Genomic DNA, 23,784 nt, shown 5'->3' with positions numbered 1-23,784 from the left:
AATGCCCCGATTTGGCCCATCAGGAAATACGATGGATCATGGCGACTGACCATTGAACCGGGAACTGAACAAAGTAACCCCAGCAGCAGCCCCCACCGTGGCCACAAGTCCCGAGACCATGCTCAAGCAGACACTCCAGTCACGATTCTTTACGGTTTTGGACATTAGTAACGGCTTCTGGTTCATTCCATTGGCTAAAGCGTGCCAGTACAAATTTGCCTTCATTTTTAGAGGACAGCAGTATACGTGGACGTTCCTTCCACAAGGTTTCCACAACTCCCCCTCCATTTTCCACCGACAGCTGGCAAATGGATTAGCTAAATTTTCCCGCCCCGAATGTCTAGTCCAGTATGTAGACGGCCAGCTACTACAGACAGACACAAAGGCAGAGCACATTTTGCTTCTAGCAGAACTCCTAGGACTTCTAAAAGAAATTGGATGTAAGGTTAACCCCAAAAAGGCCCAGATTTTGGAAGAAAAAGTATACTTGGGGACAGTTATCACGCATGGTAAACGCAAGATCGAGCAGAAAAGGATTGACTCGATTGTCAAATTGCCACTTCCCCACAATGTCTCAGCCCTCCGGTCGTTTTTAGGACTGGTTGACTACTGTCGAAACCATATCGACGGTTTCGCCACTAAAGCAGCGCCACTCTCGGAACCTCTCAAGAAAAAGGCACCTTGGGAATGGCTTCCGCAGCATACAGATGCTGTAGATTCTTTAAAAAGAGCACTCAGCACAGCCCCGCACTACAGGTCCCAGGCCCACTTTCCCCGTACGCTATCGAAGTAGCAAGCACCGACCGAACCCTTTCGGCCGTGCTCCTCCAGGAACGGCATGACCAGTTAAGACCCGTAGCATACGCACCCCGAGTATTGGACCCTGTCGAGCAAGGATTTTCTGCCTGTGAAAGGCACCTGATCGCAGTTTTTTGGGCAGTACAGTACTTTTCATACATTACAGGACTCAACCCCATCACCATCCTGACAGAACACACCCCAACACAGCTTTTGTTAGACGGCCGACTTAAAGATGGCACAGTCAGCCAAACCCGAGCAGCCCGTTGGACCCTTCTTTTACAGGGACGGGACATTACAGTTAAAAGAACAAAGACGCATACTTTCCTCGCGGACAATTTACAGTACCCAGGCACCCCTCATGAATGTGAGATTATCTTCACACAGCACAACACAGGCCCATTCATTCCAAAAACACCTCCCAGGAAGATGGGCAGTTCACCCCAGAGACCCCAGCCCACAGTACACAGAGCCTAGTAACAGTCAACAGTACCCCGACCTGGTGTGATACGTTTATCACTTGGTATTCCCTCTCGTATGTCGTTGAATCACTTTTAGCACTCGCGATACTTTGCAGTATCGTGCAGACCATTCAAATGAAGAAATGGCGAAGGAGAGCCTACTGCTCTCGCACCCCGGTATACAGAATTAGATCCCCTATTTTTGGTTTCCACCAGGCCTCTGAACCCCTTGACATGGATTAAAGTACATTCAGTTTTTTTGTTTGTGTGTGCTCGTTTGTTGAATTAAGAAATGTGAACTCTGTGTTTGACTGCCAAACCAGAGAAATTTAAATGCTGCTATTTTTGTACAGTTCAGATGTTACTATATTTTTGAATTGTTTAAGTGAGGATAGTTTATTGAGAATAGTTAGAGGTTCCAGTTTTTATTTTGTAATGCATGTCCTTAATGACATAGTGCCCCTATAGAATTTTGATGATGTGTGTATGTAAAATGGTTTAGTTAAAGATATGTTGCATAGTTAGGGTCAGAGTAGAGCCTAGTCATGGGTGCCCGCTTGGTCAGGGAACGAAGACAACGCAGTAGTGTGATCCTTCACGCTTTGTGTTGAGGATCACAAGGAGGGAGTGTAGCCACCTGGGGTGGCTACTTCCCGATTCCAAAATGGATACTCGCAAAGAATGCAGGGAAAAATGGACAGCACTAGAAAAACAAGCAGGTGCGAGGTTTCCTGTGGATTGGAACTTGGAGAACCCAGACAAAACTGAAACTACAAGCCATTAACATAGTAATGAGCTATCTCCAGGGACAAAAAGAAACATTGAAACAATCGGTACCAGGACAGACTTCCCGGCGCCAGTGGAAGCTAAAACAAAGGCAGGCCAGCGGTTATCTAGAGCCCGCCCAACGATCAGGGAACGACCCCGTTATTGGAGAGAATCGATACAAACGATTGGGACATGGTCCAATTAATTGGGACCGAGTCCAGGGTCCGCCCAGATGGGCGTGAAACCCTGGGGGCTATAAAACAGAGTCCCCAAGGTCAGTTCGCTCTCTTACTCTTACCTTTCTCCATCTTCACTTTGGCATTTGGCTCTCAGCGACGAGAGGCCTGCCAAGCACCAGCCAAGTAAGTATAAGGTCAACGCATGCTACGAGATAGACGCTCCTAGCTACTCTTCTATACCAGTTCGAAGCCAGCAGTATCAGAACTGGACAACGGCCATTGTTCCTCTGACTGAGTGGGCACTCAAAGCTAAGTGTAGGCTTCTAGTAGTTGTTGTAGTTTAGTGAGTAGATTATGTGCATGAGTAATAATTGACTGTGTGTAAATAAATGTGCATTGATTTCAAACTTACTAACTGGCGTATCGAGTCATTGATCATCAGTATTCGGTTTGAACCTTGTGGTGGTGTCATACCTGGCGACTCTTGAGCAAAGGTAATTAAAACAGCAAATTAAGGGAAAGCATAATGAGCAACAAGTGCAAATCGGTCAGGAGGGAGGAAATGGTTGGATTCCTATTCTCTATTCAGTGAGCTCTTCTCAAAAGTTATCTACATCAACAAATGAGGACAAGATAAACAGGAATGTGAAAGATCATTGTCTACCTGACTATTTTACATTGATCTGTCACTAAATTGATTACATGTGTTTTCTCTTATATATTTGCAAGCCCACTTCAATTGTCATGCACTTCCTAAATTTGCCCTTGTTAATTGAAACCTATGCCCCTTTGCGTTACTTTTGAATACCACCTTGAATTAATGTATTCTAGGTTGCTTTTCTATTTACCTTAATATCTTCAACTTCTGTTATGTCTGCTTTCATTATGCTCCTTTGAAGGCCCCAAATTCCGATCTCTCCTCAACAGAAAGATTTACTTGGTGCCTTTTCTCTACGTTATCTAAGGCTTGAACGTTCCTCATGCTTTGGGGACTAAAACTGGACATGATACTTCAGTTGCAATCTCATTCAATCTATACAGTTTTCATTTCCCTATCTTAGCACCATGGGTCAGTGTTCGGCTTGTTGCTGCTTGGCTTCTGGACATGTTACCTATGACTCAACTTCTATATTTTTGAACTTCACCTATAGCTAGTTCCATAACTTTCAGAATCTATTAAGCTGGGTTGTCATTTCCTCACGTCTCACCCACCACCTCTCATCCCTGCCCTCATACGAACTCGGGTGAATAGGTTACCAACACTTGATGTCTTTATTTATATATGTTGGTGGCTTTGACATTAATATTATATTCCAATAGAGAATGTCCATTTTTCCCACAGGAGGAAAAATAATTTGGGATGGGGCTAAATTGTTTGGGGGTGGCCGTGCATCTTTCCTGCAAATTCATAAACTGCGCTTTTGTACCTCCTGAGTCGAAGGGCGGGGGTGTTTGCCTCCTCGGATGTAGTGTCCCTAGCGTGCCACTGCTACCCAGACCTAGAATACATAATCGTGAAGTGTTGCCCCTTCTACCTCCCACATGAATTGCCTCTAATCATCACAGCAGTCTACATCCCACCCCAGGCGGAAGTGAAGAAAGCACTTGACAAACTAGATTCACCATCAACAACCAAGAAACAAATCGCCCCAAAGCCCTGACAATCGTGGCTGCAGACTTCAACCAGAACAACCTCAGGAATGTTCTACCCAAACTCCATCAACATATCTCATGCCCCACCAGAGGTGCAAACACCTTGGACCACTACTACACGAGCATCAACGGTGCCGACCGTTCCATTCCCCGGCCACATTTTAGCAAATCCGGCCTCAAGTCATTATTCCTACTTCCGGCTTGCAAACAGCAACTCAAGAATGCTGAGCCAGTCAAGAAAACCATACAGTGCTGATCCGAGGACATGCACCGCGACTGCTTGGAGTCTGTAGACTGGTCCATATTCAAGGCCGCAGCAGCTAACCTGGACAAATATGCAACCACCATCACAGACTTCCATCAGTAAGGCGTGTCGAGGCCGGTATACCAAAGAAGACAATACGGGTGTTCCCCAATCGGAAACCCTGGCTCAAAGGGTTCACTCCCTGCTGAAGTTCCAGGCAGAGGTGTTCAAGTCTGACGACCGTGCCCTACATAAGAAATCCAGATACATAGAACAGCACAGTATAAGCCCTTCAGCTCACGATGTTGTACCGACCATTTATCCTAATCTAAGATCAACATAACCTACACCCCTTCAATTACTGCTGTCCATGTGCCTGTCTAAGAGTTGCTTAAATGTCCCTCATGACTCTGGCTCCACCACCTCTGCTGGCAGTGCATTCCACACACCCACCACTCTCTGTGTAAAGAACCTACCTCTGAAATCTCCCCTATACCTTCTTCCAATCACCTTAAAATTATGTCCCCTCGTAACAGCCAATTCCACCCTGGGGAAAAGTGTCTGGCTATCCACTCTATCCATGCCACTCATCACCTTGTACACCTATCAAGTTACTCTCTGCCTTCTAAACTCCTGTGAGAAAAGCCCTAGCTCCCTCAACCTTTCTTCATAAGACATGCCCTCCAGTCCAGGCAGCATCCTGGTAAATCTCCTCTACCCTTTCCAAAGCATCCACATCCTTCCTGTAATGAGGTGACCAGAACTGGGCACACTATTCCAAGTGTGGTCCAACTAGAGTTTTTTATAAAGCTGCCGCAAAACCACGCGGCTCTTAAACTCAATCCCCCTGTTAATAAAAGCCAACACACCATATGTCTTAACAGCCCTATCAACCTGGGTGGCAACTTTGAGGGATCTATGTACATGGACCCCAAGATCATCCCTCTGTTCCTCCACACTTCCAAGAATCCTGCCTTTAACCCTGTATTCAGCATTCAAATTCGACCTTCCAAAATTAATCACTTCACATTTATCAAGGTTGAACTCATCTGCCACTTCTCAGTCCAGCTCTGCATTCTGTCAATGTCCTGTTGTAACCTGCAACAGCCCTCAACACTATCTACAACTCCACCAACGTTTGTGTCATCGGCAAACTTACTAACCCACCCTTCCACTTCCCCATCCAAGTCATTTATAAAAACCAGAAAGAGCAGAGGTCCCAGAACAGATCCTTGCAGGACACCACTGGTCACTGACCTCCAGGTGGAATACTTTCCATCCACTACCACTCGCTGTCTTCTTTCGGCCAGCCAATTCTGTATCCAGGCAGCCAAATTTCCCTGTATCCTATGCCCCCTAACTTTCTGAATGAGCCTACTATGGGGAACGTTATCAACCTTGGACAGCACGGTAGCATTGTGGGTAGCATAATTGCTTCACAGCTCCAGGTTCCTAGGTTCGATTCCGGCTTGGGTCATTGTCTGTGCGGAGTCTGCACATCCTCCCCGTGTGTGCGTGGGTTTCCTCCGGGTTCTCCGGTTTCCTCCCACAGTCCAAAGATGTGCAGGTTAGGTGGATTGGCCCTTAGTGTCCAAAATTGCCCTTAGTGTTGGGTGGGGTTATGGGGATCGGGTGGAGGTGTTGACCTTGGGTAGGGTGCTCTTTCCAAGAGCCGTTGCAGACTCGATGGGCTGAATGGCCTCCTTCTGCACTGTAAATTCTATGCTAAATGCCTTACTGAAATCCATATACACCACATCCACTGCCCGACCTTCATCAATGTGTCTCGTCACATCCTCAAAGAATTCAATGAGGCTTGTGAGGCATGACCTGCCCCTCACAAAGCCATGCTGCCTATCTTTAATCAAACTATGTTTTTCTAAATAATCATAAATCCTATCTCTCAGAATCCTTTCAATATTTTGCTCACCACAGACGTAAGACTGATGGGCCTGTAATTCCTAGGGATTTCCCCACTCCCTTTCTTGAATAGGGGAGCAACATTCGCCTCCCTCTAATCATCCGGTACTACTCCAGTGGAGAGTGAGGACGCACAGATCATCGCCAATGGTGCAGCAATCTCCTCCGCTTTCCGTAGTAACCTTGGGTATATCCCGTCAGGTCCAGGGGTCTGATCTATCCTGATGCTTTTCCAAATTTCCAGCACATCCTCCTTCTTAATATCAACCTGTTCGAATCTATTAACCTGGTTCACACTGTTCTCATGGGCAACAAGGTCCCTCGCTCTAGTGAGTACTGAAGCAAAGTATTCATTTCAGGCCTCCCCCCATCTCCTCAGACTCTAGGCACAAGTTCCCTCCACTATCCCTGATCGGCCCTACTCTCTCTGATCATCCTCTTATTTCTCACAAGTGTAGAACGCCTTGGGGTTTTCCCTAATCCTTCCTGCCAGGGCTTTTTCATGCCCCCTTCTAGCTCCTTGCTTCCTCAACCTTGCGTAAGCTTCCTTCTTCCTCTTGACTAGAAGTTCCACTTCTCTTGTCATCCAAGGCTCTTTCACCTTACCATTCCTTCCCCGTCTCAGTGGAACAAAGCAATTCAGCATTTGCAACAAGTACTCTTTAAACAATCCCCACATTATTGTTGTGCATTTCCCCAAGAACAATTGTTCCCACTTTATACTCCTCAGCTCCTGTCTAATAGCAGTATAATTCCCCCCCCCCCCCCCCAATTAAATACCTTCCCATACTGTATGTTCCTATCCCTCGCCATGACTATGGTAAAGGTCAAGGAGTTGTGGTCACTGTCACCGAAATGCTCTACCACCGAGACATTTCTTTTAAAAATAAACGTTTTATGGAGGTATTTTTGGTATTGTAACAACAACAAAATAAGCAATGTACATGAAACTATAAACATTGTGCAAAAGCCGTCTCCCTTCCTTACAGGTCCCACCTTTATTAACCCCCTACTCAAAGCTAAACTACCCCACCCCCCACCCTTCTGCTGACGAATAATTATCTGCGAAGAAGTCGACGAACGTTGCCACCTCCGGGTGAACCCTAACAGTGACCCCCTCAAGGCGAACTTGATTTTCTCCAAACAGAGAAAGCTAGCCATGTCCGATAGCCAGGTCTCTGGCTTTGGGGGCTTAGAGTCCCTCCAAGCTAATAGTATCCGTCTCCGGGCTACCAGGGAAGCAAAGGCTAGGAAGTCTTTCTCCTCCTGGATTCCCGGATCTTCCGACACCCCGAAAATCGCCACCTCTGGACTCCGTGCCACCTTTGTTTTTAACACCGTGGATATGACATCTGCAAACCCCTGCCAAAATCCCCAAAGCTTCAGACATGTCCAGAACATGTAGACATGGTTCGCTGGTCCTCCCACACATTTTGCACACCTGTCTTCCACCCCAAAGCATCTGCTCATCCGGGCCACTGTCATGTGAGCCCGATGAACGACCTTGAATTGTATCAGGCTGAGCCTGGCACATGTTGTGGACGCGTTGACTCTACTCAACGCATCCGCCCATAGACCATCCTCTATCTCTCCTCCCAGCTCGTCTCCCACTTGCGCTTCAGCTCCTCTATCTGCATCTCCTCCGACCCCATAAGTTCCTTGTAAATGTCAGAGACGCTCCCTTCTACCCACCCTCTGGAAACTACCCTGTCCCGAATCCCCCTTAGCGGTTGGAGTGGAAAGGTTGTTTACGTAGGAAGTCCTGCACCTGCAGATAGCTGAATTTGTTTCCCCTCGCCAACCCAAACTTTTCCTCCAGCGCCCTAATACTCGGAAAGCTTCCCTCTATAAACATATCCCCCATCCTTTCAATCTCTGCTCTCTGCCATATCCGGAACCCCTCATCCATACTTCCCGGGGCAAACCGGTGATTATTACAGATTGGGGACTAGACCGATGCTCCCCCTGCTCCCACATGTCTCCTCCATTGCCCCCAGACTCTCAGGGCTGCTACCACCATGGGCTGGTGGAGTACCGTGCCGGCGGGAACGGCAAAGGCACAGATACCAACGCCCCCAGACTGGTGCCCTTGCATGAAGCTGCCTCCATACGCTCCCATGCCAACCTCTTTCCCCCACCACCCACTTCCTGATCATGGCTATATTCGCTGTCCAATAATAGTTACTAAACTTTGGCAGCGCCAGCCCACCCTCTCCCCGGCTCCGCTCAAGAATTACCTTCCTTAATCGTGGGGTCTTGCCCGCCCAAACAAAGCCAGTGATCACTTTGTTGACCTGTTTTAAAAAAGGACTGCGGAATAAAGATGGGGAGACACTGAAATACAAACAGGAATCTCAGGAGGACCGTCATCTTCACCGTCTGCACCCTCCCAGCCAGTGGCAACGGAAGCACGTCATATCTCCGAAAATCGTCCTTCATTTGGTCTACTAGTCGGGCCAGATTTAATTTATGCAGCCGGTCCCATTCCCACGCCACTTGAACGCCTCGGTACCTAAAGCTTCCTCCGACTAATCTAAACGGCAGCTCCCCCAATCGCCCCTCCTGTCCCCTTGCCTGGACCGCAAACATCTCACTTTCCCCCATATTTTCCATATTTAGCTTATACCCTGAAAACCGGCCAAATTACCCTGGAATCCTCATGATTTCTTCCATCCCCTCTATTGGGTCCGATACATACAGAAGCAGGTCGTCTGCATAGAGCGAAACTCAGACCCACACAGCTTTGGGTTCTTGTCCCGCTTCAGAATCAGTGAAATCATGGCCTGTGACATCGTCGGGGGCAACACCCCTCTTTCCCTTGCCTCATTGAACATCCTTATCAACACCGGCCCCAATATCCCAGAGAACCTTTTATAAAACTCCACTGGCTACCCGTCCGGCCCCGGGGCTTTATCCGACTGCATGGCCTTCAGATCCTCCACTGTCTCTTCCAGCCCGATCGGGGCCCCCAGCCCTTATACCAGCTCCCCATCCACCTTTGGGAAATTCAACCCCTCCATGAAGCGCCTCATCCCCTCCGGCCCTGTAAGGGGTTCCGACCTGTACAGCCTACTGTAGAAATCCTGAAATGCCTTATTCACCCCTGCTGAATCTCCAACCAGGTTCCCATCTCCATCATTTACTTTCCCTATCTCCCTGGCTGCCTCCCTCTTTATAAGTTGCTGTGCAAGCATTCTGCTGGCCTTCTCTCCATGCTCATAGATCGCCCCCCCCGCTCGCCTTTCTCAGCTGCTCCATCGTTTTCCCTGTGGTTAACAAGCCGAACTCCGCCTGTAGCCTCCGCCGTTCCCTCAAAAGTCCTGCCTCTGGGGTCTCCGCATACCTATCGATCTGTAGTATCTCCTTTACCAGTCGGTTCGTCTCTGCCCTGGTCCACCTCCCTATGGGCCCGTATCGAGATCAGCTCCCCTCTGACCACTGCCTTCAGTGCTTCCCAGACCACCACTGCTGAAATTTCCCCGTGTCGTTGACCTGCAGGTAGTTCTGAATACATTTCCTCAGCTGCTCGCACACCCCTTCGTCAGCCAAAAGTCCCACACCTAACCTCCAGTGCGGGCGCTGGTTACTGTCTTTACTAACTTGCAGGTCAACCCAGTGCGGAGCATGGTCTGAGATTGTGATCACCGAATACCCTGTATCCACCACCCCTGCAAGTAAGGCCCTGCTCAAAATATAGAAATCAATCCGGGAGTACACTTTATGCACGTGTGAGTAGAAGGAGAACTCCTTCACCCTCGGCTGCCCAAATCTCCATGGATCCACCCCCTCATCTGCTCCATGAGTTCCTTTGCCATTGCTGGCACCCTGCCCATTTTCGAGCTTGCCCGGTCCAAGCCAGGGTCAATAACTGTTGAAGTCCCCTCCCATGACCAACCTGTGCGAGGGCACACACACATTTACTGCACCCCCTCCAGTTTCCCACTGACCGTAATGTACTGACCTCCCACATCGAGTCTATTCTACCCGCCTCAAACACCACCCGCTTATTGATCAGGATCGCGACCCCTCTAGACTTTGAGTCTAGTCCCGAGTGAAAGATTTGGCTGACCCAGCCTTTCCTCAATCTAATCTAGTCAGTTACTCTGAGGTGCGTCTCCTGCAACATTACCACGTCCGCCTTCAGTCCCCTAAGATGCGCGAACACACGTGCCCCCTTGACCGGCCCTCGATTTAACCCTCGAACATTCCAGGTGATCAGCTAGTTGGGGGGGGGGGGGGCTCATTGCCCCCTCCCCTTCCGCCGATCAGCCATCCCCTTTTTTGGGCCCGCCTCCAGCCCATGTTCCGTGCCTCCACTGGTCTGCCCCCAGGCAGCCTCTGCCTCCAACCTCCCCTCTGTCCCTTAGCCCAAGTCCCTCTCTTGTCAGCAGAACCCAACCCCTTTAATAAACCGAACACATGCATGCAGCCCTCTGCGCTTCCGAGAGCTCGCCCGCCCAGGCACCGGTTAGTCTCCCACCTATTGTTCCCCTCACCCCCTTCATACAAACATACTCCAACATCAAACAATCCCCACACAATTGCCTGACAGAAAAGCACCACGGTCTAAACAAGCACACTTCATCCCCCAACAGTGCAAATGAAAATCTTAACTCACTCAGCTCTACCGTTGGTCCCAAATCAATGCAAAAGGCATTACAGCTTCCACAAAACGAGAAACTTTTTTTTTAAAGGAACAGAAAAACAAAAAAAGTTGCAGCAGAGTTCAAAAGTTCTCGGTCCACCACCAGCCCTTTCCTTTTCGTGAAGTCCAGCGAACTCAAAATAAACTCAGGCGACTCAAAATAAAAGTGCTGTTCCTCGTGTGTGTGTGACCCAGAGGCGCGCCAGATACAACAGTCCAAACTTCACCTTGACACCCTGGCCTGGTTCGTTGCCGAGCACCAAGTCCAATATTGCCTCTCCCTAGTCGGCCTATCTACATATTGAGTCAGGAATCCTTCCTGTACACTTGACAAAATCTGCTCCATCCAAACCATTTGCACTAAGGAGATTCTAGTCAATATTAGGGAAGTTGAAGTCACCCATGACAACAACTGTTACTTCTGCACGTTTCCAATATCTGCCGCCCAATCTGTTCCTCTATCTCTCCGCTGCTAGGGGGTCTATAGAAAACTCCCAATAAAGTTGCTCCTTTCTTGTTTCTGACTTCCACTCATGCTGACTCAGTAGACAAACCCTCCTCAACTACTTCCTTTACTGCAGCTGTGGTGCACTCCCTAATTAACAGGGCCACTCCCCCTCCTCTTTTATCTCCCTCCTTATTCTTCTGAAAACATCTAAAACCCGGAACATCTAACAACCATTCCTGCTCCTGTGAAATCCATGTCTCCGCAATGGCTACAACATCGTAGTTCCAAGTACTGAGCCATGCTCCAAGTTCATCTCCATTATTCCTGACACTCCTTGCATTGAAACAGACACACTTAAACCCATTCTACTGAGTGCAACTTTGCCCTATCAACAGTCTACCCTTCCTCACAGACTTGCTGCATACTATTTCAGCCTGTTCAACAGCTACCCTATGCTCTGATTCATAGCTCTGGTTCCCATCCCCCTTGCCAAATTAGTTTAAACCCTCCCGAAGAGCTCTAGCAAGCCTCCCACCCAGTATATTGGTGCCCCTCCAGTTTAGGTGCAATCCGTCCTTCATGTACAGGTCCCACCTTCCCCTGAAGATATCCCAATGATCCACATATCTGAAACCTTCCCACTTGCACGTGGCACAGGTAGCAATCCTGAAATCACTACTCTGCTTGTCCTGCTCTTTAGCTTCCAACCTAACTCCCTAAAATCACTTTTTAGATCCTCGTCCCTTTTCTTAGCGATATCGTTGGTGCCTATGTGCACCATGACTTCTGGTTGCTCACCCTCCCCCTTAAGAATCCTGTAGACTTGATCCGTGACATCCCTGGCACCCAGGAGACAACATACCTTCCGGGAGTCTCGCTTGCGACCACAGTCTCCTATCTATTTCCCTCACCATTGAGTCTCCAATCACTATTGCTTTTCTATTCTCCCCCTTCCCTTCTGAGCCACAGAGCCATATTCAGTGCCAGAGACCTGGCCGCTAGGGCCTTCCCCCAGTAGGTCCTCCCCCTGCCCCCCCCCCTCCCCCATCATCCAAAACGGTATAACTGTTTTGAAGGGGAACGGCCACGAGGGATCCCTGCACTGTCTGCCCGTTCGTTTTCTTTCCCCTGACTGTAACCCAGCTACTCTTGTCCTGTACCTTGGGTGTGGCTATCTCCCTGTAACTCTTCTCTATTACCCTCTCTGCCTCCCGGATGATCCGAAGTTCATCCAGCTCCAGTTCCCTAACACGGTCTCTGAGGAGCTGGCGTTGGGTGCACTTCCCGCAGGTATAGTCAGCAGGGACACCGGTGGAAACCCCCGCCACCCACATCCTACAGGAGGAGCATGCCTCCATCCCTTCTTACCTTATAGAATATAGCTGCCCTGTGGACCAACTGGAATTCGGCCCTCTGACTCTGTTCCCAGTCAGCTGCACTCTCTGTAAACTCCTGGCTCCCTTCACGGTCTTTGAGGAAATGTAGGGTATGAAATGAAAGGGGCACCTTACACCCTCCCCACCTAACTCCCTCGGACACCAAACTCTCACTATAGCACTCAAATGCACCCAAATTCAGCACTCCCTCAGTCACCAAACTCTCACTATAGCACTCAAATGCACCCAAATTCAGCACTCAGTGCAAACAAAGTCGGCACTGTAGCTGGATCACCTTTATACTCTGACTCCAGCCTCTGAAAATTGGCCTAATCCAATTAACTAATTAACAAGCGCTAGCTACAAGTAGAACCTTTGTTTAAAGCTAATTGAAAATTCACCTTCTAAATCAAACAACAACTTTTAAGTTAATTAACTAAATAAAAGAAAGACTAGACTTTAGATAAAAATGAATCACTTATATCCCTCAGTCACCAAACTCTCACTATAGCTCTCAAATGCACCCAAATTCAGCACTCAGTGCAAACAAAAACGACGTACGGAAAGCCATCAGGGATGCAAAAAGACATCCCAGGCCAACGACGCTAACCCATGATTACTATGGCAGGGCCTACACAAAATCACAGGCTACAAGGCAAGGCCATTTGCTGTCTCCCTCAGTAACTTTCACCTGCGGTGTGACCAACTCGCTAAAAGTGCTATCCACGACCTCCTCAGCATCGCGGATGCTCCAAAGTGAGTCCATCCGCAGCTCCAGAGCCGTCAAGCGGTCTAACAGGAGCTGCAACTGAACACACTTCCTGCATGTGAAAGAGCCAGGGACAGTGGACGTGTCCCTGAGCTCCCACATCGCACACTAGGATCATGACACGGGTCTGGGATCTCCTGCCATGTCTTAAACCTTTGGTAACCTTATACAACTACAATTTCAAAATAAAAATAAATAAATTAGACAATGAAAAGAAAAACTACTTACCAGTCACTTACCATGGTTAAAAAGCACCTCCGAAAAAGCACCGTCTCTCACTCTGCACCGAATTATCTCACTGCACCAAATTACCAAGTTGCAATTCCCACTCTGGATATGCCTCACTCACTTAGGCTGTGTCTGCTGGATACTTGCATAATGTTACTGGATCAGGAGTTCATACGGCAATATTTGGTGTTGAAAATGAGAAGTTATGACATGCATCGTAATACTGCAAATATCTTGAGCACAGGAAAACACATTTACCCACTGCTCTTGAAACGTAATGCATTGTGATTAAAGTATACTGCTTTCTAGCTTTTTATGAGAAATCTGCAATTTACTATTCATCTATCCAAAATTAATCTCGGTGAGGCTCTTTTCAGTTTGCAATGGAGATCGAGTTTTGGAAATTCTATCTGGGCAGATCAAAGAGCTTTCGATACAATTTTTATCCCTGTGCATTTAAGTGATTTAACCAGGTTTTTAATCGTTTTCTGTTTTTCCATTTCCTATGTAGATAATTGGTACACCGCAACGGGCACCGACAACACCTACTGTTTTAGTGGGAAGTCCCCATGGCCCTAATATACACATGTTAACTCAGGGTGAGGCATCAGACTCTTCTCCGTGGAGTACAGGGTAAAGAAAACAAACTCCTTCAGATTTTACCTTACGGAATATAGATTTTATTTGCATTTAAATTTATAAAATTTAACCATATTTTAAATCATATACTCTGTATGCCTTTTGCTCACTCTTGTTTTGTTGAATCTCATTTCTACCTTGAGATACAGTTTGTAGAATTTTGTCTGGGAGAAAAGGTGTTCCATAGGCCATGAAGCTTTGAATCGAAGTGCTCAAATTCTTTAAAACTGAAATTCTCAAAGCTTAATCATATTTGTTTATCCACAAAAAAAAATTGGGTTTTTCTACTCTAAATCCAAACATGCTTGAATCCTTTAACTGGCAAAGAAAGAGCATTTCACCAGCAACAAAAATTTAAAGTTTAACTTTATTGTTTAGCAATTCAACCCCCAAGCTAACTCGACTTGAAGTATTATCGGGAAATGTTCTTCATCACTTTTTCACTATTGCCCACTATTACAACATCGTCCAGAAAGGTGAAGGTAATACCCAGTTTATCTTCTCCATCAACCATCTTCTTCAAACACCTTCTACTCCAACAATAAGTGCAATTAACTTATGGACTTTTTCATTACAAAAATTGGGACCATTCAATCAGCTACCTCTGCTTCCCTCCCTTCTACCCCACTGGGTCTGACTTCCTCGAAGGTTTCCCCTTGCCCTAGCCATGAATTCACAGCAGCCTCAGTTGCTCTTCTATATTCCCCCCCCCCCCCCCCCCCCCCCCTCCCCACCTTGTCCTTTCCAAACTCAACTTATCAATTAGCTCAATTCCCTGTTTACCCCCAACCACCACCACCCTATTCTCAATAAACTGCTGGCCACGCAAATTCTCTTCCTGATATTGCTAACCATTCCCTCTTTTCAAATACTTGCCCTCTTCCTTCAAATGTGCTGTCATTACCCCTCTTAAAGAAATAGGCCCGAACCCCTCCATCCATGCAGGATATGACCCATCTCGAACCTTCCTTTCCCCTCGAGCCCACCTTTCATTTGACTCCTTGGTAAGGCCGTACTTGGAATATTGCGTGCAATTCTGGTTGCCACACTACCAGAAGGATGTGGAGTCTTTGAAGAGTGCAGAGGAGGTTTACCAGGATGTTGTCCGGTCTGGAGGGTGCTATGTGGAGAGGCTGATAGACTGTTTTCATTAGAAAGACGGAGGTTGAGGGGTAACCTGAGAGATGTCTACAAGATTATGAGGGGCATGGATAGAGTGGATGGACAGGCACTTTCCCAGGGTGGAGGGGTCAGTCACCAGGGGGCATAGATTTATGGTCTATGTGGCAAGATTTAGAGGAGATGTGCGAGGCAGGCTTTTTACACAGGGTGGCGCGTGCCTGGAACGTGTTGCCAGGGGAGGTTGTGGAAGCAGATACATTAACAGCGTTCAAAAGGCATCTTGACAAACACATGGATAGGATGGGTGTAGAGGGATGCGGCACAAGGAAGTGTTGAGGGTTTTGGCAATGGTTGGTATCATGACCGGTGCAGGCTTGGAGGGCCTGTTCCTGTGCATGTATTGTTCTTTGTTCCATGTTTCAACCCCTCCATGTACTAAAACCATCAGAAGATTGGTACTTTTATCAGTAGTCTGCCAGAATTCCAAATTTAAGTGGAGTTATTTTTCTCAGGACTTAACTGATGGCACATGGTTCAAAACACCTAGCCTAAATGCCATGACAAACATGATTTGTTTCTTTGCCAATAGCTTTAGGCCATTTCCTATGATGAACTGTCCAGTTCCGTCAATGTTGCTGGTATCTTTCCATAGAATAAGTTTTTTTTTTTTATAAAGAAAGATGCTGGGTTTTTTTTTGATCTCTGCATTTAATGTCTTGAAATGCCTGAGAAAGTTTCTGGAAACCAGTTAGAAGTATTCAAACCTGAGACGAGAGGAAGGATGAGATGGATAGCAACTGACTCCTTTAATCTCCAGCATGGAGAAAGACTGAATTATTTTTTCCTTGAAGATGAGTTGAAAATTGCCCAACATGTTACAGCTCGCAAATCAGGCTTTGATGTGGAAGTTCCTCGTATTGCATTAGGGAAATGCACCTTGACATTAAGATCAAAAGTTTAGAAATTAACATTTTCTAGCAGGTTGCTTGTGAGTAAAAAAAACTTGACTCAAAATATTAGTATATAGTTACTGAAATATAGTATAAGGATTCACCTTTTAAACTTAACTGTCTGGTATATTGACGGTAGTAGAGTGGGTAGCACTGCTGCTTCACAGCGCCAGGGTCCCAGGTTCGATTCCCGGCTTGGGTCACTGTCTGTGCAGAGTCTGCACATTCTCCCCGTGTCTGCGAGGGTTTCGTCCGGGTACTCCAGTTTCCAACCGCAAGTCTCGAAAGACGCTTGTTAGGTGAATTGGACCTTCTGAATTCTCCCTTTGTGTTACTGAACAGGGACTGTGGCGACTAGGGGCTTTTCACAGTAACTTCATTACAGCGTTAATGTAAGCCTACTTGTGACAAAAAGATTATTATTATAACATGGCCCTGTATGGTGGGAAATGCATTAATTGTACTTGGCATGTTGAGGGATGCTTCCAGTACACCACTGCACACTACATCCACTTTATCTGCTTTTAACTGCATTACATATCTTTGAGCAGTGAACCAAATCAATTTCTTGAAGCACCTCGCATTACAGATTTGGATTTTAGCATAGTTTATCAGCAGTAAAAGTATGACATCTTCCTGTGTTTGATGGAGAGATTGGGTCAATTGGAGGGGGAGAGTAACCAGTAAGAATTTATGGTTTTCACCATAGCAAATATTTTAAACTGAGTTGTAGGGTTTCACCTCTGGTAGACAGTTCTGGGATTAAAATCACCATATTACAGGAAGAATATCATGACTCTAGAAATGAAATGAAAAAGAAAATCGCTTATTGTCACGAGTAGGCTTCAATGAAGTTACTGTGAAAAGCCCCTAGTCGCCACATTCCGGCGCCTGTCTGGGGAGGCTGGTATGGGAATCGAACCGTGCTGCTGGCCTGCTTGGTCTGCTTTAAAAGCAGCGATTTAGCCGAGTGAGCTAAACCAGCCCCTGACCTTAGAAGAAGTGAAGTACCCATCTGGTACCTGAGCTGCAAGGTACAACTGCGGAAGCTAAGTTAATTTACACTTAAAGCAGGCTGAGCAGTCAGTACTAGATCATAGAATCTACAGTGCAGAAGGAGGCCACCTGGCCCCTGGAAAGAGCAACCCACCCAAGCCTATTGATGTGCCATCAATTATAACAAAGACGAGTTGTGAAATAAAATGGTGACTTTAAGCTAAACGAGAACCTGCTGGCAACTGATCCCGAACTGGGGCAGGGCCAGAGGTCGGCCACCTTTATACAGAGCCTGAGGGGAGGAGCCACAGGCGGAACCAGCAGACACAACAAACAATATATACAATGCAGTAACAGTGGTTTACAACAATATATATAATGCAGTAATAGTGGTTTACCACACCCATGCCTCCACCCTATCCCCATAACCCAGTAACCCCACCTAACCTTGTTGGACACTAGAGGCAATTTAGCATGGCCAATCCACCTAACCTTCACATCTTTGGACTGTGGGAAGAAACCCACGCAGATACGGGGAGAACGTGCAGACTCCACACAGACAGTGACCCAAGCTGGGAATCGAGCCTGTGACCCTGGAGCTGTGAAGCAACTGTGCTAACTGCTGTGCTACTGTGCCCCCCTGCAGTGAGAAATAACTGTTCGCCATGGCCAAAGCAAGATTGAGCAAGGGTGGAATGAATTTCAGAAGTGGGAATGATCAGAACATAAATATTTCAGAGGTTGGTAAGTATTGGACTGGGTTGCCCAGAGAGATGATCAAAACTGATACCATCAATAATTTTAAGATAGAGTTGGATAGGTATTTAGCATAAAAATGAATTGAGAATATGGATAATAGAGCTGGGTTCAAGAGGTGAGAGTTACTGCCATCGACATAAGTCTTTGGGAATTGGGGAAAACAACGCTAGCTTTAGTCATTCGTAACACGCTGGAAGATGATAGGGCTGTTGCCGGTTAATCATCTCAGCCCCAGGACATGGCTGCTGAAGTTCTTTATGATATCTTAGCTCAACCATCTTCAGTTGTTTCATCAATGACCTTCTCTTCATTAGGTTAGAAGTGTAGATGTTCACTGATAATTGCACAGTGCTCAGTTCCATTCACAGCTCATCAGAAGCAGTCCATGTCTACATGCAGCATGATCTGGACAACATTCTGGCTGAAAAGCGGCAAGTCAAGTGGCAGACAATGAGCAACTCCAATAAGAGAATTTAACCACTTGAATTTTCATGTTTAACAGTAGTACCATCCCCCACCATCCGCATCCTGCGGGTTACCACTGACCACCAGCCGAATGATTAGAATGGCTACAAGAACAAGGCAGAAACTAGGAATTCTATGGCAAGCAACTTGCTTCCTGACTCCCCCAAGTTTGTCCACCATCTAAAAGGCACATTAAGAAGTCTTACAACACCAGGTCAAAGTCCAACAGGTTTGTTTCAAATCACTAGCTTTCAGAGCACTGCTCCTTCCTCAGGTGAATGAAGAGGTGGGTTCCAGAAACACACACAGAGACAAAGTCAAAGATGCAATACGATATTTTGAATGCATGTCTTTACAGATAATTAAGTCTCCAGACGGAGCAACTGGAGAGAGGGATAATCATAGGTTAAAGAGATGTGAATTGTCTCAAGCCAGGACAGTTGGTAGGATTTTTGCAAGCCCAGGCCAGATGGAGGGGGTTGAATGTAATGCGACCTGAATCCAAGGGCTCGGTTGAGGGCATGCTCATGTATTTGCATGAATGCTGTTACTAACTGAACTGGTTGTAACTGATGGGGAAAATTGGTACTCTTTAGAAGAGTAATGAATGAGAAGGGTGGTTAAGGCTTTTTAACTGAATTAGTGGTTTTATTCCACTACTGCTTTGATGTCAGCCTGTTGTCAAATTAGCTACTTATCAGACCTAGAAGTTAGATGTTCATGTGGAAGGCTAGTAACTGGTTCCATCCTATACCAATTTAACTTAAGTGATTGCTTCTAAAACTATTCAATTCGGGAATGAGCTGTATTTTTTTCTGATGTTTGGTGGACATGGGGTTTCTCATAGAATTGTACAGTGCCAAAAAGGCCCTTTAGCCCATCTAGTCTGCATCGACAATAACTACCCCTAATCTTGCGCTTATCCCATTTGTTTAAAGTGCTCATCCAAGTTGTTTTAAAGGTTGTGTGGCTTCCAGCCTCTGCTACCTTCCCAGGCAGTGCATTTCGAATTCTCACCACCTTCTTGAGTGATTTTTGTTTTTTCAAATCCCCTTGGAATCTCACCCTAAAACTATGTCCCCTTGTGATCGACCCCTCAATAGAGGGGAGCAGCTGCTTCCTATTTACCCTGTCCAAACCCCTCAATCATATACCCCTTAATCATATCCCCCCTCAGCCGTCTCTGCTCGAAAGAAAGCAATCCAAACTGATCCAGTCTCTCCTTATAGTTCAGATGCTCCATTCCAGGTAACATCCTGCTGAATCTCTGTACCCTCTCCAGTGCAATCACCTTCCTATAGTGAGATGACCGGGCACACACTACTCCAGCTGTGGTTTAACGCAGCATTCTTTACAGCTCCAACATAACCTCTTGGCTGTATGCCACAACTGATAAACGCAAGTGTCCCATATGCCTTCTTAACTGCCATATTCACCTGCTCTGCTGCCTTCAGGGATCTGTGAATAAGTACCTCAAGTTCCTCAGAACTTCCTAGTGTCCTGCCATTCATTATATATTCCCTTGTCTAGTTTCTTCTTCCAAGTGCAGAGAGACCTGGGTGTGCTTGTGCATGAGTCGCAAAAAGTTGGTTTACAGGTGCAACAGGTGATTAAGCAAGCGAATGGAATGTTGTCCTTCATTGCTAGAGGGATAGAGTTTTAAGACTAGGGAGGTTATGCTGCAATTGTATACGGTGTCAGTGAGGCCACACCTGGAGTATTGAGTTCATTTTTGGTCTCCTTACCTTAGAAAGGACGTACTGGCGCTCGACGGTGTGCAGAGGAGATTCACTAGGTTAATCCCAGAGCTGAAGGGGTTGGATTACGAGGAGAGGTTGAGTAGACTGGGACTGTACTCGTTGTAATTTAGAAGGATATGGGGGGATCTTATAGAAACATATAAAATTATGACAGGATTATATGGGATAGATGCGGGCAGGTTGTTTCCACTGGCGGGTGAAAGCAGAACTAGGGGGCATAGCCTCAAAATAAGGAGAAGTAGATTTAGGACTGAGTTTAGGAGGAACTTCTTCACCCAAAGGGTTGTGAACTATGGAATTCCTTGCCCAGTGAAGCAGTTGAGGCTCCTTCATTAAATGTTTTTAAGATAAAGATAGATAGTTTTTTGAAGAATAAAGGGATTAGGGGTTATGGTGTTCGGGCCGGAAAGTGGAGCTGAGTCCAAAAACGATCAGCCATGATCTCATTGAATGGCGGAGCAGGCTCAAGGGGCCATATGGCCTACTCCTGCTCCTAGTTCTTATGTTATTTTTTTAAAAATAATTTTTATTGAAATTTTTGAAAAATGTATAACAACAGAACAATAATAATAATAACAATAATAAACACCCTGCGGCACCCGTAACCACGCATATAACGAACCCACCCACCAAAAATAAATTAACAATAAATTAAATTAACATAAACAATGCCCCCCTGAAACCCCCCCACCCACCCCGGCTGCTGCTACTGCTGACCTAGTTGCCTATCGTTGAGCCAGAAAGTCGAGGAAAGGCTGCCACCGCCTAAAGAACCCTTGTACCGACCCCCTCGGGGCGAATTTGACCTTCTCCAGCTTAATGAATCCCGCCATGTCATTGATCCAGGTCTCCACGCTTGGGGGTCTCGCATCTTTCCATTGCAACAAGATCCTCCGCCGGGTTACTAGGGACGCAAAAGCCAAAACACCGGCCTCTTTCGCCTCCTGCACTCCCGGCTCCACCCCAACCCCAAATGTCGCGAGTCCCCAGCCTGGTTTGACCCTGGATCCTACCACCCTCGACACCGTCCTTGCTACCCCCTTCCAGAATTCCCCAAGTGCCGGGCATGTCCAAAACATATGGGCATTATTCGCTGGGCTCCCCGAACACCCCGAATGCCCCTGTCCTCACCCCCAAAAAACCTGCTCATCCTCGACCCGGACATATGAGCCCTGTGCAGTGCCTTGAACTGGATGAGGCTAAGCTTCGTACATGAAGAGGAGGAGTTCACCCTCTCCAGGGCATTCGCCCATGTCCCCTCCTCAATCTGCTCCCCCAGCTCCACTTCCCACTTAGCCTTCAGCTCCTCTACCGACGCCTCCTCCACCTCCTGCATCACCTGGTAGATGCCAGGCACCCTATCCCTTACCCCCCCGCGGGGGCAGCAAAGGGAACCCCTCCACCTGCCGCCTAGCAAACTCCTTGACCTGAAGATACCTGAACATATTCCCGGGGGGAGCTCAAACTTCTCCTCCAGCTCACCCAGGCTCGCAAACCTCCCGCCAATGAACAGGTCTCCCAACTTCCTTATGTTCCTGTGCCACTTCCCTGTGCCACCCCAGGAACCCGCCATCAATGTTTCCTGGGACAAACCGGTGGTTCCCCCGCAGCGGGGCCTCCACCGAGCCCCCTGTGTCGCCTCCACTGCCCCCAAATCTTGAGGGTAGCCGCCACCACCGGGCTCGTAGTGTACCTCGTTGGAGGGAGCGGCAACGGCGCCGTTACCAGTGCCTTCAAGCTCGTGCCTCCACAGGACGCCGTCTCCATCCGTTTCCATGCTGCCCCCTCCCCATCCATTTCCCACTTACGTACCATCGAGACATTAGCCGCCCAATAGTACCCAGAGAGGTTGGGCAGCGCCAGCCCCGCTCTATCCCTGCCCCGCTCCAAAAAGACCCTCCTCACCCTCGGTGTCCCGTGCGCCCAAACAAATCCCGTGATGCTGCTGTTCACCCTCCTAAAAAAAAAGGCCCTCGGAATGAAAATGGGGAGGCATTGAAACAAAAACAAAAACCTCGGGAGCACTGTCATTTTAACGGACTGTACTCTACCCGTCAGCGGCAGCATGTCCCACCTTTTAAACTCCTGCTCCACCAACGTAGTAAAATTAAGCTTATGCAAAGTCCCCCAACTCCTAGCCACCTGAACCCTCAGGTACCTAAAGCTCCTCACTGCCCTTTTTAGCGGGAGCCTACCAATCCCCCCCTCCTGATCTCCCGGGTGTACCACAAACAGCTCGCTCTTGCCCAGGTTCAATTTGTAGCCCGAGAAACTCCCAAACTCAGCAAGGATCACCATCACCTCCGGCATTCCCCCCACCGGGTCTGCTACATGCAGCAGCAAGTCATCTGCATAAAGCGACACTCTGTGCTCCTCCCCACCCCGCACCAGACCCCTCCACCTCCCCGACTCCGAGCGCCATGGCCAGAGGCTCAATTGCCATCGCAAAAAGCAAGGGGGACAGGGGGCACCCCTGCCTCGTCCCACGGTGGAGCCTGAAGTACTCGGACCTCCTCCCATTTGTCGCTACACCCGCCATCGGGGCCTCGTCCAGCAACCTCACCCATTTAATCAAACCCGAACCCCTCTAACACCTCCCACAAGTACCCCACTCAACCCTGTCAAAGGCCTTCTCCACATCCAATGCCGCCATAATCTCCGCCTCTCCTTCTGCCGCCGGCACCATTATCACATTTAGCAGCCTTCGCACGTTAGTGTTCAGCTGCCTCCCCTTCACAAAACCCGTCTGATCTTCATGTATCACCCCCGGCACACAATCCTCTATTCTAGTGGCCAAGATCTTCGCCAGCAACTTGCCGTCCACATTCAGCAGTGAAATTGGCCTATATGATCCACACTGCAAGGGGTTCTTATCTCGCTTCAGGATCAGGGTAATCAGCGCCCGTGACATCGTCGGGGGCAAAACTCTCCCCTCCCATGCCTCGTTAAAGGTCCGAACCAACAGGGGGCCCAACAGGTCCGCATATTTTTTATAAAATTCAAACGGAAACCCATCCGGTCCCGGCGCCTTCCCCGACTGCCACCACCACCACCGGCGGCACCGACCGGTACAGTTCCCTGTAGAAGTCCCTAAAGACCCCATTGACCTCTGCACCCTGCCGCACCACATTCCGACCCCTATCCTTCACTCCACCAATCTCCCTAGCCGCGTCCTGCTTGCAAAGCTGATGCGCCAGCATCCGCTCGTCTTCTCTCTATATTCATAGACCGCTCCCTGTGCTTTCCTCCACTGTGTCTCCGCCTTTCTGGTGGTCAATAAATCAAACTTGGCCTGCAGGCTACGCCACTCCCCCAGCAATCCCTCCTCCGGGGCCTCCGCATACCTCCTATCTACACTCAGCAGCTCCCCGATCAGTCTCTCCCTCTCCCCCCTCTCCCTATGGGCTCGGATGGATATCAGCTCCCCCCTAATCACTGCATTCAGAGCCTCCCACACCATCCCCACCCGGACCTCCCCAGTATCATTGGCCTTGAGGTACCTCTCGATACGTCCCCGGACCCTCCTGCACACCTCATCAGCCAACAACCCCACGTCCAGACACCAAAGCAGGCGCTGGTCCCGCACCTCCCCAATCTCCAGATC

The 23,784-nt window shown here is 47.9% G+C and overlaps 1 protein-coding gene across 2 annotated transcripts in view; it reads left to right on the top strand.

Annotated features, from left to right (window-relative positions):
- Positions 1–23,784, top strand: part of tfdp1a (transcription factor Dp-1, a) — an 89,356-nt gene that overhangs the window by 26,677 nt on the left and 38,895 nt on the right. For both annotated transcript variants that reach the window (XM_038774576.1, XM_038774575.1), the window contains exon 5: positions 14,001–14,122. In XM_038774576.1, coding sequence (XP_038630504.1) covers positions 14,001–14,122 — 122 coding nt within the window. The remainder of the gene's footprint in view (positions 1–14,000; positions 14,123–23,784) is intronic.

This window comes from Scyliorhinus canicula, chromosome 17, assembly GCF_902713615.1.
Source record: "Scyliorhinus canicula chromosome 17, sScyCan1.1, whole genome shotgun sequence".
Classification (NCBI taxonomy): domain Eukaryota; kingdom Metazoa; phylum Chordata; class Chondrichthyes; order Carcharhiniformes; family Scyliorhinidae; genus Scyliorhinus; species Scyliorhinus canicula.
The sequence above is the reverse complement of the archived record's forward strand: the minus strand, read 5'-3'. Positions and strand labels throughout refer to the sequence as shown.